The sequence below is a fragment of the Phalaenopsis equestris genome, unplaced genomic scaffold (genome assembly GCF_001263595.1).
Source record: "Phalaenopsis equestris unplaced genomic scaffold, ASM126359v1 Scaffold000031, whole genome shotgun sequence".
Lineage (NCBI taxonomy): Eukaryota > Viridiplantae > Streptophyta > Magnoliopsida > Asparagales > Orchidaceae > Phalaenopsis > Phalaenopsis equestris.
In genome coordinates this window covers 93,611-110,097 of record NW_018164473.1, presented here as the reverse complement: position 1 = coordinate 110,097, position 16,487 = coordinate 93,611, and the positions used below count along the sequence as shown (strand labels likewise).

Sequence of the window (16,487 nt, the reverse complement as noted above, 5' to 3'; positions counted from 1 at the left end):
TGCTGAACCAGTTTAGCTGCCCAGATGGTGCAAATTCTAGTTCAAAGCGGCACATCTGCGTCCCGCACTGTAGCGAGAGATTTGTGTCTCGTAAAATTGCAGAAGATGTCCAGCGTCAAATATTTACTGATTTATTATTTCAATGGCATCATTCACATCTAAAAATTTTAGAAATCGAATCCAAAAGAAGAAAGTGGAAGAAATAAAAGCTAAAAGTACCAAAAAGAAAGTCTAAAGGTGAGGAATAACCTCTATCTACTAAAACCATTTACAAGGCATGAGTTACATTCCCAGCTCTCTCTTTTAAACATTTTCAAATAACAAGCACATCAACCAACACTAACGCTTGAGGAAACCAAAAGAGAAATTAGTTGCCACTTAACTAACCAAACCAAAAGTTTCATACGTATCACATTAAAGTGGGCATAAATAATCACTACTCTTTATGTCAAAGACTGTCTAAGATGAATGGCATTGACAATGTCATCCACCACCCAAAGAATGGGAGAGAATGCAAATTCAAGTTCAGTGTTCGAGTCCCCAATACTTCATTGAAACTCTTTGTATCTTTCTACAATGAGTAAAGTGTCAAAATAGTTCTCTAACTATGTATATGGGTGATTTTAATCTTAGTCTATAAAAATGTCCAATTAGTCCCCATACTTATATAATATGAACTGAAAAGACACCCCTATTAAAAGAGTGTGGCGGCTAATTTGTCACTTCTAAAGACAATTAGACTAAAATAGCTCCCTGCAAAAAGTCAATGTACTACTTTGGCACTCACCTTTTTCAAAAAATGGATTTGAAAAAAAGAGGAAATTGATGTGGGTGTAAAATTTCGTCCTCCTAAAAGAAATGATTTTAATCCGCACAAGCATTCAATTGTTGAGTGAATGAATTGGCCAATGTTAGATAGATTTGGGACATAGAAATAAAGTGTTACGAAAACTAAAAGGCGCTCATTTGGAATGCCTAGTTAGCTTAACTGCTCCTAGTTCAGCATGACGCATCTAACCCGACACCAAAGGAGGCCCCATAATGATGACAAGCTTGGCTCCGCAACCCAAATAACATTGTGTTTCCGCTCAACAGAAGCTCAGCTCAACTCAAATGGACTCAAGTGAAGATTGAAAACCAAATCCCTGAACACCTGGCAAGATAAAGGATAGAGAAGGCCATGTGGAACAAATTTCAAGGTACTTTAGAACCTCATCAAACATTTAAGGAAAGGAAAATTATCACTTAAACTCTAATGTGTTTACATATCTAGCACCTAAACTGTAATTTTACTTTTATGGCACCATACCTATGCATGAAAACATTATGACTTTTGAAAAGCTAAAATAATGATATTTTTTATTTGATAAGAAAGACTTGGATGTCATAAACGTTAAAAATAAATTTAAAAATAAATTTAGGTGTTATATAAGTAAATAAATAATAACGGAGTGGTATTTATGTAAATGCCCCTTAAGGAAATGCATCCTCCATGAAAAGGACGCCATCGTCAAATGCAAGAGCATCCCCATCAATGGACCACACAGACACTTGATAAATAAAAGAAGATCAAAAAAGAGATCAAATGAGACAACATTACATGACGAAATCTACGATGAGAACCACCAACCAAGACCTCAACAGTAAAGAGAAACTAATCTCCTTATCCCCAAAGAACTACCAAGAAAGAGAGAAGGTGAGTGTGGGAGGAGATAGCTACAATGTAGAACCGCTTGACGGTTCATAAAAATTTTACAAATCATAATCAACAAATGATGAAACAGACCAAATAAAAGTCCCTCAGGCCATAGCCTCGCTATATTGCTCTCTTTTTTCTCTCATGCACCATCAGCTCTCCTCAAATCAGATCATAAGTACAAAAGATGTCGGAATTAATAAAACTGAAATGCACATGGTATCAATGCCTTTAAGAATTAAAAAAATAGAAAAATTTATTCTAGCAGATATTATAAGATATAATAAACAAATTTACCAAGCTTAGAAGCAACCAAATAATAAGCTCTGCATGTATTAAAAAAATGTACTTGCCTGCTTGTAACCTTGGCCAATGAAGCGAGCACGCATAGTGGGGGCAACTGGAGTGGATTTAACTGTTCCCTCTTTCTTAACTAATACAGAAGCTCCTCTGTCATCATCAACCTGAGCTATAATATTTGAATCAAGGTTGCTAATGAACTGTGCTCCTCGAATATATCTGTAAAAATACTATCAATTTCCTTTTATGTGCGAGGTTTTTATAGGCTGTAAAATAAAGAAAAATATACTTCCAATCATTCATCAATAGAACTAAATACGAAGATTTCTCTCTGCATAAGCATTTCAAATAATACAAGACACGAGGATCAAGCTTTTTTAAATGCATAATTTCAAAAGTCGCACAGGTATTTTGCTGATGATTTTGTTGATATTCGGATGGATTTTTTATGCAAGTTTTAGTAACAAAAGAAAAATCCATTAAAATTTTGAGCATAATGCATGCAGTATACTCACAATGTCTCATATTTAGCTATCATGTCATAAAAAAATAATAAATAATATATATATATATATAAAGCTAGAGAGATGGCAAATATTAGCCATTCCAATTTTATCCGTTACATCATGGGTATGCCATCTTTTATCTTTATTTTTATAATTCATTTTTGTTTCATAAACAATTACGACTACCCTTCAGAAAGTGGCACTCCTGCATTCCAAAATTTTGTTGAGGTATAGCTCAATTGCATTGGGAAATGACCTTCAGAAAGTGGCACTCCTGCATTCCAAAATTTTGTCAAAGACGAGAACATGTGACAAAACTTATATTGAGGTATAGCTCAATTGCATTGGGAAATGACCAAACTTGTGGATGACATGGAATTAAATTTGCATAAAAAAAAATGTTATATGTAGCAATAAAATAGTATTTCTCACTTTAATATTTTTTGCATATTAACCTAATTACATTCTGATGACTTATAATTAAATTTATAATTTTTAGTTATATTTTCTTTTATTTTATATGTCACAAAACTCTCTTTGTTGGGTCTCAAGTCCCGGATGTGAAAAGTGGAGGGTTGCATTTGGTAGTCGATAGTTAGCATAAATTTATCGAAAAATTATGACATGAATCATTTAAATCCTTATACAAATGCTAGGGCATCCCTAGAGGTGACATGTTGTATGGTCTGAATATAGTGAAAATATGCAAGGGCCGCTACACCAACACACCCAAGTGTAGTGTCAAATAAGTAAGGATCTCATATTATGAACGGATGCAGGTAAAGAAGTTAGTCAATGAAACTAATATTATGATGGGATCTTGGAATATAGGTACTCTCACGGGTAATATAAAGGAATTAGTTGATATTATGGTTCATAGGAAGTCAAATATTTTATGTATTCAAGAAACAAAATGGGTTAAAAAAATGCTAAGGAGATTGATAGTTTTGGTATTCATGTAAGAGTCGCGCTAGAAATGGTGTAGATATAGCTATAGATAAGAGTTTGAAAGATAATGTTGTAAAAATTAATAGAATTGAAGATAGAATTATAGCCCTTAAGATTGCTGTTAATACTAAGATTTTTAATGTTATAAGTGCTTATCCTCCACAAGTAGGATTAGATATAGGTTCTAAAGAAAAGATTTGGAATGACCTAAAGGAATTAATACAAATGATACCGCTTGAAGTAAGAGATTTTATTGGAGATTTAAATGGACATGTTGGTAAAGTGATTGAAGATTTTAGAAATATTCATGGTAACTACGGTTTTGGAGTGATTAATGAAGAAGGTAAAATCATATTAGATTTTGCTTTAGCGTATGATTTTGTTATTGCTAATATTTCATTTAAGAAAATAGATGAACATATTATTACGTACAAGAATGGATCTAATAAAATACAAATTGATTATTTTCTTATGAGAAGAAGAGATCGTCGAGAATGTAAGGATTATAAGGAAATTCCAAGTAAGAATTAAAGTACTTAACATTGATTATTATTTATGGATTTTAAGATGAAGAATTGTAAAATAAAGAATACTAGAAATCATTACCAAAGAATTGGATGATGACATCAAAAAGATACAAATAAAATTAATTTTATCAGTAAACTTTAAGATTTCAAAATTTAGGATGTTCATAAAGATGCAAATTTTATGTAGAATATAGTAATTAAACAAGTGGCAAAAGATGTACTTAGAGAATCAAATCGAAAATTTTCTATAACAAAATAGTTTGTAATGTGCAACAAAAGATAAAATTTAATAAGTTATGTTATAAAAATTGGTTTAAATAAAAAAGCTTAATGAACTGAGAAAAATATAAGATGACCCGTAGTGAGTCTAAGAGAACAATCAATGAGCTAAAAATTTTTCTTTTAGTAATTTTTATAATATATTAGATCTAAAGAGGGTGAAAAATATATGTATAAGCTAGTCAAATAAAGAGAAAAAAAACATAAAGAGAAAAGAAAAGTAAAGATTTACCTCATGTAAAGTGCATTAAAAATGAAAATCAAAAAGTATTTTTCTTAGAAGATGATATTCAATATAGGTGGGTGAACAATTTTGATAAACTTTTCAATAAATTTTTTGAAAATTCAATCGACCTTAATGACCTTAATATTGTTAATAATAATAATAAAAGGTTTTAATTTCACAGTCGCATTAGTAAAAAAGAAGTGAATGAGGCTTTAAAGAAAACTAATAGTAGAAAATCAGTAAAACTTGATGATATCTCAATTAAAGTGTGAAAATATATAAGAGATTTGGGAGTTTCTTAGCTTACTAAACTCTTTAATATTATTTTAAAAACTAAAAATATATCTGAGTGGAGGAAGAGTATTTTGATCCCCACTTTTAAGAATAAAGAGGATGCATAAGAGTGTGCAAATTATAATAGATGAATTAAGTTGATGTGTCATACTTCAAAATTATAGTAGAGCATAATTGAACATAGGTTAAGATGTATTACAAAGATTTATCGTAATCAATTTGGATTTATGTCGGGTAAGTCTACTGTGGAAGCTATACATTTATTGAGAGATTTGATGAAGAAGCACGGAGAGAATGAAAAGGATCTACATATGATTTTTAATGATTTAGAAAAGCTTACGATAAGATTCCAAGAGAAGTCCGAAGTCCTTTGGAGAGTTTTAGAGAGTTTTAGAGAAGAAAGGTGTCGATATGACTTATATTCAAGTCATTAAAGATAAATATAATAGAGCTATTACTTGTTCGAACTGAAGGAGAATTGATAAAGTATTTTCCTATTTCAGCTGGATTACATCAGGGATCGGCTTGAGCCCACATATTTTTTCTTTAATTATGAATGCTCTTACTAGACATTTACACGAGGATGTACCTTGGTTTATGCTTTTCGCCGATAATATCCTTCTTGTAGATAAAACTAGAAAAAAATTTCAGGAAAATCTTGAATTATGAAGGTCTGCATTGGAGTCTAAAGGTCTTCGTTCGAATAGATTTAAAACTGAATACATAGAATATAATTTTAGTAGTAGTAGCTCTAGTGGTAGAGTTTTAACCAAGGGTGATCAAATCATTAAAAGGTGTGAAAACTTTAGATATCTTGGGTCCATTATTCAAAGTTATGGTTTTATTGATGGGGATGTTATTAGTAGAATTCAAGTTGGTTGGTTGAACTGGAGGAATTCATCGGGTCTATTGTGTGATAGAAAAGTATCACTTAGACTGAAAGGAGAATTGTATAAGATGGTGATGAGATCTGCAATGCTTTATGACGCAGAATGTTGGCCTTTAAAAGAGAATCATAAAACAATTGTGTTGCTGAGAAGAGAATGCTTAGGTGGATGAGTGGCTTGACACTTGGAGATAAAATGAGAAATGAATATATCTGTGACAGGGTTGATGTAGCTCTAGTTATAAACAAGATTAGAGAGAGTCATCTTAGATGGTTTGGTCAAATTAAACGTCGACTATCTGATAATCTTGTTGGAGAGTGGATGTTTAAATTCAACTTATGTTAAGAGAGAAGTTGACCTAAAAGGATTTTGGCATGTTGTATAAAAAAAAATGATATTAATTTATTAGAATTAAATGAAAATATGACACTCAATAGGACGCAACCAAGAAAAATGATTCATGTAATCGACCCCGCTTAGTGGGATAAAGGCTTGTTGTTTTTGTTGTTTTTGTTGTTGTTGTATTTTCTAGTTCTTTATGATTTTTATTGATGAAGTTTAAATTTTTTGTAATTTATAATAATAATAATAATATGTTATTATTATTATTATTATATTAAATCTCAATAATAATTATTTTACATATCTCATATTTGAAAATCCAATATAGAACATTTCCATATGCGAGGCAATTTCAATAATACCCAAAAAAAAACTTCAAGTTTAAATTGAACTTGAATGGATATTAATATATATATATATATATATATATATATGTAAACACCCAATTACTAGAAGACTTATGGTAACATTTTGAGTTCTTTTTTTTTTATTTTTTTTTTTTGAGTGCGAGTGTCTTCTATTGTACATAACCTAACCACTCAAATATATCCTCAAATATTTTATTTTGATCATGTGTTACTCTCATTGTCTTATATTCTTTACTTACAAAATTTCAAAATTAAACATCAAATTTCCTAGTCAACTAATATGATATATAATTTAGATATTCAACGTTGGCACAAGATTCATATTATTTTACAACGTCTGATAATGAAATTTGTGCCAATTTATAATTTATGTATGCATTTATTGCAAATTTATATTTTATATATGTATATATACACACACACACACACATATATATATATATATATATATATATTAGGTATTTGTACTTTCGCGTCCTCTTGGCGTTTTGCTATAGTAGGGAAATTCCTTTATGGTCAGTTTTTGTGTGGGCAGGGTTTCATATTAGGGACCTCCCACAAAATCTATCTGTAATATATATAAATATATATATATATGGCGTCCGCAGCGGCACGCTCTGCTAGAGTTTCGCCCCATGGCGATTTCCAGCGGTGAATCTCTCGGCTTCTTCCCTTCTCTTCGGCGTCTCCCACGACGTCGTTCACGTAACTATAGCTCTAATCTCGCCTGCTGAAGTCGACCGCTCCCTGTCGTCTCCGTAGTCGACCGCTCCTTGTCGTCTCCGTAGTCGACGAGGATCGTTCTTGCAGTCGTCGTCTGATTCCATTGACGACGGCGCTATCTCCCACAGTCATCTCTCGTAGCCGACGACCTTTCTTCTTGCAGTCGTCTCCTCGCTCACTCTAGACGAAGCGAGCCCGACAAACAGCGCCCGAAGTCTGCTTGTTTCCTTGCGGCTCGCCACAGTTTCTTTTGGCCATCTTGTCGGTGGAGTTGGCCTCGACGCTCCGTTCCTATGCAACTACTCTTGCTAGCGACTTTCCTATTCCTGCTCGTGCCCCTATTTCAGTTTCAGAGTCTGGTTTTGATATCGATAAGTCCTGCAACGTTCCACAATCTTCCACGAGGCTCTTGAAGGTGGTAGTGATCATACTTTTATTAAAAAACTTGTAAAAAAATGGGAAGTCTGCTCTTATTCTCACTGAGGTTGAAACCAGTACTCTCGCGTACTCTTGGCGTTTTGCTCTAGTGGAGAAATTCCTTTTTTGGTCACCCAAACCTAGAGATCATTCGGAAAGAGTTTGATGCTATGAAAATATTGGTTAGTTGGAACATTGGCCTACTTGACGGCCGACATATACTTATTCAGCTATCTTACTTATTCAGCTATCTCACCAGCTATCTCCCGATGTCGATTACACTCGCATTTTCTCTCGAAAAGTTATCAAGATCGACAATCGTTCTATGAAAATTCTAAAATGAACTGTCGAATTTGATCCAAAAGCGGAGTCCCCTATCATTCCTGTTTGGATAAAGTTTCTGGGGTTAAAATTACATTTGTTCAACATGTAAATTCTCTACTCTTTAGCAACTGCTGACGGTAAGCCTCTCAAGGTGGATAGTTCTACGCTTGTCGTCACCAGACCCTCTGTGACGGTAAGCCTCTCAAGGTGGATAGTTCTACGTTTGTCGTCACCAGACCCTCTGTCGTTTATGTGTTAGTTGAGAGAGATATCAGTCAACCAGCTCCGAATAAGATATGGATCGACACTATTCATAACGGGTATTGAGAAAAGATTGAAATAGTACCACACGCTCCTTATTGCTCTCATTGTAGTATGTTTGGTCACAGTTCTACTATTTGCTATCTCTTGCATCCTCATCTAAGATCGAATATCGCTAAAGATCAGCCACCTACCATCCTTGCTGAGAAGATGTAATCTGATACTCTTTCCAACATCACAGTTCCAGGTGAAGAACATCATACTACAGCTACAGATCCAAATGTGCTGATACCACTTACTGTTATTGAAAAATGTCCACTTACATGCCAAGACACATGAGAGTGCTCCTTTGATCCGATAAAAGATCAGCTGGTACAACAAGTAGTTACTTCTAATATTCAACAACCCACACATATCCTGCACGCTTCATACCATTCCGCTGATCAGGTGAGTCAAACTGTGAGCAAATCCTCGGATGAGGAATGGCAGGTCTACACGAGGAGGAAGAAGAAGAATGGAGACCGACACGAGGAGGAAGAAGAAGAACAGACGACTCGAGCTAGGGAATCTATTGGATGATACATTGGTTACTACCGACAATGGCACTCATTTAACCAATTTATTAGCTGGCTCCTTCCCCAGAACTAGAGGCAGAGGCAAAGCAAAATTGGGTCGCTGTCCAACTACCAGGTACTCCTATTTTGGCACTTTTTGCTTTTTATTTATATCTCTTATTTATTTTATTGTATTTTCTTTTTTTTTTTGAACCATTCGATATGGTGGTTTTTGTGTGGGCAGGGTATCATATTAGGGACCTCTCACAAAATCTATCTGTACCCTACTTTTTATTTAATATAATAGCCTTTGGGATTATATATATATTAATTTACATATATATGCACGGCGTACGTGTGTGTTTTTGTGTGCACGCGCATATATATATATAGGGAAATTTACATAAGCGCACATAATTCTATTGTATTTACTTATCTCACATCTAAACTATCATATTTACATTTATAGCACTTTGGTGTTTTAAACTTATGCATGAAAAGATGGATTTCATTTTCAAAAAGTGGAATAGTACTTTTTTTTATCTGATATTAAATATTTAAGTATTATATATGTATGTAAATATGAAATTTTATGCATGAGATATGTAAATACATAAGATGTGTATCCTATGTATGTAAATGTCCTATTGTTGAATCCCGATTTATCCATGATTCACACCTAAGAAATAGAGCGTAAATAAAGAGAGATAGAGAGATGAGTGAACAATAATAAAAAGCAATACGTCATGCCTTATTCATAAAATGATCTCTCTATTTATAGGGAAGTGTGAGTCCAATGTGATGATATTATATTTTTTCTCCTGCTTTAAAGGCGATCTGTACTGAGTATTAATGATATTTTATAAGTATGAGTTTATCATCCGACTGCTCTATGGCTCGGCCAGCTAAACTTAATTAGTTTTAGGTCGACAGTTGCAACTCAATCGGTTGAACTTGGTTGGCAGGATCAACTCGTTCAGTTGAACTAGGTTGGCAATATCAACTCGGTCGACTGAACCTAGTCAGTATGAGTTGATCAACTAATGTAGTTTGATTGTTGATTCTTGACCCTAACGAGGAACTCCTGAACGGCTCTGGGATGGTAGGAGATGCTTTAAAAACAGAATCTTCTTTGGATCGGCTCTCCTATGATAATTGGCTAGCCCTTGTTTCTGGCTGATTGGCTCACTCTTGTATCCTCTTGTCATCTATGATTTTGTCTTGTTGTTCGGTCGGCTTTGGTTTTGATAGCTTTACTCAGTCGGACAATTGAGCTTTAGGATCTTTTGTCAATGGACCCTCCTTCGTCGTACTCCTCCCTTTTTGACCATTAGATCTTCTAAGAATCAGTGCTAGCAATTTTTTTGTACATATTCTAGTTCTCCAATTTTTTTTATTTCTTGAAAGCGGCGCTGCGATAAGAATAAGATAATTTAATGAAAAAATAATATTGCATTTATTATTAATCAATGATTCAATAATTGAACTCCTTTGACTTTTCGCTCCCTTAATTCTCATAAATAAGGCACAACAAGACTCATTCACATTATTTATTTGCTCAGTTGAATCGATCAGCTTCTGAGTGTTGCGATGGAGAAAATGTCAAACCTCTCAGGCAGCATCACCAATAAGGATTTGATCTATTTCACCTTCGGAAAGTCGAAAGGACGAGACCCTCGAAAGGTGAAAGGAAGAAGAAAATTGTCGTTAAGAAGAGAAAAATGGCTGTAACTGTACTGGCAGACTAGGAGGGGTCCTCTGATTCATTCTTTGATAATAAGTGAAGGAATGTTCAGTCGATCGGCCCAGCCATCAATCCAACAACCCAACCTTCTGATGCGACACAAGACTCGTGGATCGAATGGGCCGCGCAAGTGGCTACTGGTGCTCTGTTGTCGCATAGTGTGTTATATTGATTACAGCAGCTAAGTTGGATTGGCTTCTAAATATAAGAAGCCTCTATCTTATTTGTTGGAGTTTAATTATTTTTTAAGTCATTTTTCCTTACATTCTCTTGGTGCGGATGACCTGGCTTTGAGAGATTTGAACGAGAATCCAACCCCGACTGTTGTCGGTGAGAATCCGACAGTGGGGCTAGTGGCAGCGAAATAGGTGTCAAGCGATGGAGAGCAAAAGATCCTCTCAAGTTTGGCAGACAAGTAGCTAATGGTCCTCGGACATCTCCTAGATCATTGGATCGCCGCCTGGACGAGATTGAGAATTCTTTTGCTCGGTTGACAGGGATCCAGCAAGGTGATAAGATGCGCGAGTTGTTGGCTCATGTGGAGAAAGTGGAGAGAATGAAGGAGGTGCTGCCTACTCTTTGCCAGGAATTGTTCGACGTCCAAAAGAGAGCCTTGATACTCTGGGCTATAGTCAAGATGGATCGTCTAAATCAATTCAATTCTAAGGGAAGGAATTTTGTATAAGAAGTTGCTTCAGCTGGGGTATGTCTCGGCCGAAGCGGCGACTGTTCCTCTTATAAAATATTTATTTCGGTCTAATTTTCGAGTGCCCTTTGCAACTTAAGGATATGTCTGAAATAAAATATATTTTCACATCTCGTTTTCTATATTGATGTGATCCTTTTGTCAATGCATTTTTTAAACAACTGTGAAATTTCATTTTTATCCTTGTAAGATGGTTCAGTTTTTTTCATTTCCCTATTCATATAAAGGGTCTAAGGTTGATGATGTTATGTCTTACTCTGACTTTTTCTTCTAATTTCTCTTCTTTCCCTCAGCTTCTTTCTGCACTCTGCTTGATGGCTGTAAAATATTCTCTAGAGGTCTTCAGGTAAGTCATACCGAATGACCGATCGTGGATAACTCTGGGGGAGGTGAATCGTTGAAGGATACACGTGTCTTCAATCCAACCATTAAGCTTCGGGTCACTAACGAGGATGATCTGTAAGATGCTAACCTTATTTTCTAGAAGGATCAACTTTGCTTCGGCCTGAGACTATCTATTTATAGAGTTGTGGGCCATCTTTGCCCATTACGATGTCATCCTCACTCTGATAGCGCCACCTACATAGCGGTCGTTATAACATTCTTCGTATTTTTTCATCGATTTTGGATTCCATAGTCTATCGAGCTCTTCAAATACTTGTTCTCATTACGGGTCCACCTGGATGGATTTGTTCAGTTTGCCTCAATCGGCAAAGTCCATTTTTTTAGGCTGGAGAATAGAGTGAAAGGACTAGAAGCCCATATTTTGCTTGGGTTATTCCCCTCGAGGTGGTACATCCAGACTGTCTTGTCCGGCAGCACTCCGACAAAAGGCAAAGTAGAAAGTGTCGCATAGAGTATTGGTGGAAGCTAGGGAAGTCGTGGGGCATCAGTTGTTGGTCCATCAATATGTTGACCTAGAAACTCTCAACCGGGTGTTGCAGCCAGAAGCTTTTGGTCGAATGATCAAGGAGGACTAGAAAGTCTTTGATGACCAAAAGGTTGAGTGGGAGGCAACAGTTGCTGCTCGGGCAACCAAGAAGAAGGCCCGTGCAACAGCTCGTTCTAAAATTTCTTGCCCTAAGATGGCTCGCCCCGAGACTGCTGGAGTGGCAGGTTGACCAAAAACCAAGGTGGTTCTTATTGAAGAAACTTGGAAGGTAAGGAACTTGTCTATTCTGTTTCCAATTCATTTGTTGTTTTTCAAAGAATTGCCAAAGATGAGCTAATCCTGATTAAGAGGACAACATTTTGGATGCCTACTAAGAGTTCTTTGACAGTTACAGGTCCGTCAGGCGCTTAGTAATAAGAGGCCAAGCGGACGGCTAGTTTGGATGAGTCGAGTCATCACGAGGGGCAGGCTTCAGCAGAGAGGCAAGAAATAGCATATGTCGCCCCTCGGTCAACTGCCCCATCTTTTATCGATCCATCTGCAATGCTCTGGTTAGCCCGACTTGATTTGCCCAAGACGACCCTGAGCCCAGCAACCAGGAAGGGGAGTATCATCCTGAGGGGAAAGCGTCTACTACTAATTCGAGTGATTTGCCTCTTTCCGTCTCATAAAAAATGAAAGGGATCCTGCTTTAGGTGGATTCCCATGCAGAGCATAGGCATGGAGGCGAAGATCAGCACAAGGTTGGACGACAAATTTGTGTTGATTAACTTCCAAAAGGATAGGTATTTGATTCCCCGATGACATCTTGCTACCCTCCGATGTTAGCTGACGTCAACTAGTGGCGTCTTGCTATCCTAAGACGTTAGCCGACATCATTTGTTCTCCTGTATACAAAGAAATTCTTGGAACACAGCTTACCAAGCCTGTGTCAAGCGACTGACAAATACCAATTGATGGCCTGAGAAGCTTCTCATCTCGAGTCAACCATCCATCTCCAAGAGCGTAAAGAAAGACTACAGATCGAACGAAAGTAAATAGCAGTCGAAGAAAGGGTGAATTTAGCTGAATGGGTTTCAAACAATTAGTTTCTATTGGCTACCCAAGGGGAGAACCAAGCCATGAAGGAGTGGATAGCAACGATGAAGGCGTTTGACAAACTTTTTGTCGACCTCTCCTCCCACTCGACTCAAGTGATTCTCCTTATCGGAAATTTTAAGGATGGGGTTTCCTTCAGTATCGGTCGACATGGAGAAGTTTGTCATGTTGTTGTTGAATTTGGAGAAAGAGGAAGAGAGCAATGAGGACGATGGAGGGTTGTCAAACGTGACCTATGCTTTGTTTTTTTCCTGCAATTAAAAATATTTTCTTTAGTTACTTTTTGGAACACTTGTAAAGGGATTAGAAAGTTTTGTTAAGCCTTTAATTAAGAATGAAAACAAGGTCATTTAGCCGGTCACACCTTCATTTTTGAATTTTACCTTTACTGCGTGTATTATTTTTCTTTCAAGTCATTGCAATGAATGTTATTGTGATGAGAGCTCAGCTGTGGTTATTGATTGGTCTGCTGTGTTAAGAATGTTTTGGTTAGACAGCTGAGTTATCGCCCGGCTTAAGTGTTACACTTCTCATATCTCACTCACTCGATTAGGTCATTATCTTGGATGGGTTGCACCTTATACCATACGTATTAAGCGGATCTTGTCACAAACTTCGCCAAAGTAATCATCCGAACATGTTGTTGGGGTGATTCAGAGGCTACCCACTGTGGATGTTGTTGTTATTGGGTAGGGAATCACTGCCAAAGATTGACCCGTTACGAGCTATGAGATAAGTGTTTTTTCTAATGCATGACCGTTGTGGGCCAGATTTTTTGTGATTTACCAATCGGACTTTTTCTCATCGTTATCGGTAATTTAAAAAGTTTTTACGTATCAGATATTACCCTCACTGTCAGTTTTCTGGCTCAGATAAAAACACTACCGACGGGCCGATTCGAGTTTCCTGGGTGTCGGTCAGATTTTGACAATCACTTACACGAATTTCTCTAGTTCCTCGAGTGTTGGGCAAACCTAGAATCCTATGTATAATCAGAAAAATTTTACTTATGCATTTTTATGAACTTGACAATAAAATATGAAAGATAACACATTTTGATTACCAAAAAAAAAAAATCTAAGGATAAAATATCTTCAACTCGTCTTCACTCCAAGTCTGAGGCATTCATTTCCTCGTGTAGATCTTCAGCTTATATAGTATGGGGACGACCCGTTTGTTGATGATGAATGGATTGGTTCACGTATGGTCGAGCTTTTCCACGGCTTGTACTCACACGATTGGGTAAACTTTCATCAACAAAAGAAGTCCGGCAGTGAAAATCTTCTCTCGGACATGCTTATTGTAGACCAAAGTAATTTGTCTCTTCACCTCTTCCTCTCGGAGGACTGCGCCGGCTTGTTTCTATTCTGTAAGGTCAAGCACAAGCAACACTCCTTTGTTCAATCTTGAAGCTTCCGAACTTCTCTATCTCCGTTTTAGTTTTGTCGAGTTACTCGACCATCATCTCGTCTCTAACCTCGAATTGCTCGTTTACCTGATTGACTACCAACTATGAGTCGGACTTTATCCGAAAGTATCGAGCATCCATTTCATAGGTTAATCGCGGCTTGGCAATTAGAGCTTCATACTCGACTAGATTGTTGGTAACTTTAGATATCATTTTTATCGAGTCGTGCAGGTGATCTACGGTCGGATTTGTTAAAGCGAGGATGAGCCCTGCTTCGGTTTGTCTACACTCTATGGATGTGCAGGACCCGGTTTTGGTTAATGATCGTCACTAATTCGTTGGACTTGCTCGGTTTAGATAAATCTGCCAAGAAATTGACTATGGTATGTGTTTTGATGGAGGCTTAGGGCATATAAAAGAGATCAAACTCACTGAGCTATACTGCCCATTTATGACGCCGACCGAAGTGCTCTAACCTCATGAGGATAGATTCCAGCAGGTGGTCGGTGATGATACTAATCGGATGCATATGAAAAAAAGAGCAAAGAGTGCGTGCAAAGATAATAAAAGAAAATGTTAACATTTTTATAATCGGATACCTAAGCTCGACGCCTCGAATGATCAGCTAACATAGTAGAACGAGAACTGCTTCCCTTGCTCTTCTCGGACTAAAACCGAGCTGATGGCTTCAAATCTGACCCCCAAGTATAGAGAGAGTTCTTCCTTCGGCTTTGGGCTTTAAAGGGGTGTTGTTGACACTAGGATGTCTTTCAATTTTTTGAATGCTCGTTCACATCCATCAAACTATACAAAGTTCTTTACTCGCCTAAATGTTTTGAAAAAATCCGCACACTTGTTGCCCGATTTTGAGATAAATCAGCTCAAGCGTGCAATATGTCTAGTCAGCTTTTGGGCTTCCTTTGTGTTTCAGGAGGACAACATATTGATCAGCGTCTGAATCTTTTCCATATTAGCTTTTATTCCGTCAAGGGTAAGGAAATAACCTAAAAATTTGTCTGTAAATATCCCAAAAATGTCCTTCAGCGGAATTAGCTTCATATTAAATTTCCTTGAGGTTTCAAAGGTTTATTTTAGGTCTTTCATATGTTTCTCGGGCATTTTATTTTTTACAAAACATCATTCACATATACCTCAATATTTTTCCTTTTTGTTTTGCAAAAATGGCATTCATTATTTGTTGGTAAGTAGCATCATCATTTTATAGCTCAAAGAGCATTACATTATAGCAATGCTCTCTCGTTGGTGATGCATGCAATCTTCTCAGCGTCGGCCATGTGCAACTTGATATGATAGTAGCCAAAGAAAGCGTAAAGGAAGCTCATTACAGAATGACCAACCGTTGCATCCACGAGTGTCGATCCATGGCAGCAGTAGCTGTCCTTCGGGAAGGTGGTATTCAGACATGTTAAGTCCAAACACATCCTTCACTTGTCACTTAATTTTTGCACCATGACAACAATGGACACCCACGCTAAATACTGGACCTCTCGGATGTAACCGGCCTCTAGTAGCTTATGAACCTCCTCCTGGACTGGCTCGACAAAAGTGACAGTCGATGTCCTCATCTTCTGCTTCATCTGTCAAGCGTTGGGTTGCATTCAGTAAGTGGCAGACGACATTGATCGGTATCCCAGGCATTTTGGCAGTAGACCACACAAAAATGTCTAGGTGGCCCCTGAGGGTGTCGATCAGTCTCCTTATATCTGATGGGTGAACTCACTAATCTTAAGCCGCCCTATCGCAAGTTGTGGGGCTCGAGAGGTTCCCGTTGGATGCTTCCGACTAGCCAGAGGTGACAAGTGAGAGGCTGCTCAAGATCCCCTCAAACACTGTTTACCTCCTCCTTGTCCGAGAACTTCACGGCTACATGGTAGGTGGAGGTGATGATTCTGAAAGAGTTGAGTAGGGGATGGCCAAAAATGACATTATAAGTAAATGTTGAGTTGACCATTAGGAAGTCCGTCGT

General features: G+C 37.0%; 1 protein-coding gene across 4 annotated transcripts in view; it reads right to left on the bottom strand.

Moving 5' to 3' along the window:
* The window catches only part of LOC110018700, a 34,035-nt gene that overhangs the window by 6,644 nt on the left and 10,904 nt on the right, over positions 1-16,487 (bottom strand). For all 4 annotated transcript variants that reach the window (XR_002293375.1, XM_020716105.1, XM_020716107.1 and 1 more), the window contains one exon: positions 2,050-2,215. Coding sequence is in view for 3 of the 4 variants with exons in the window: in XM_020716105.1 (XP_020571764.1) it covers positions 2,050-2,215 (166 nt within the window). In the remaining variant the exon portion in view is untranslated. The remainder of the gene's footprint in view (positions 1-2,049; positions 2,216-16,487) is intronic.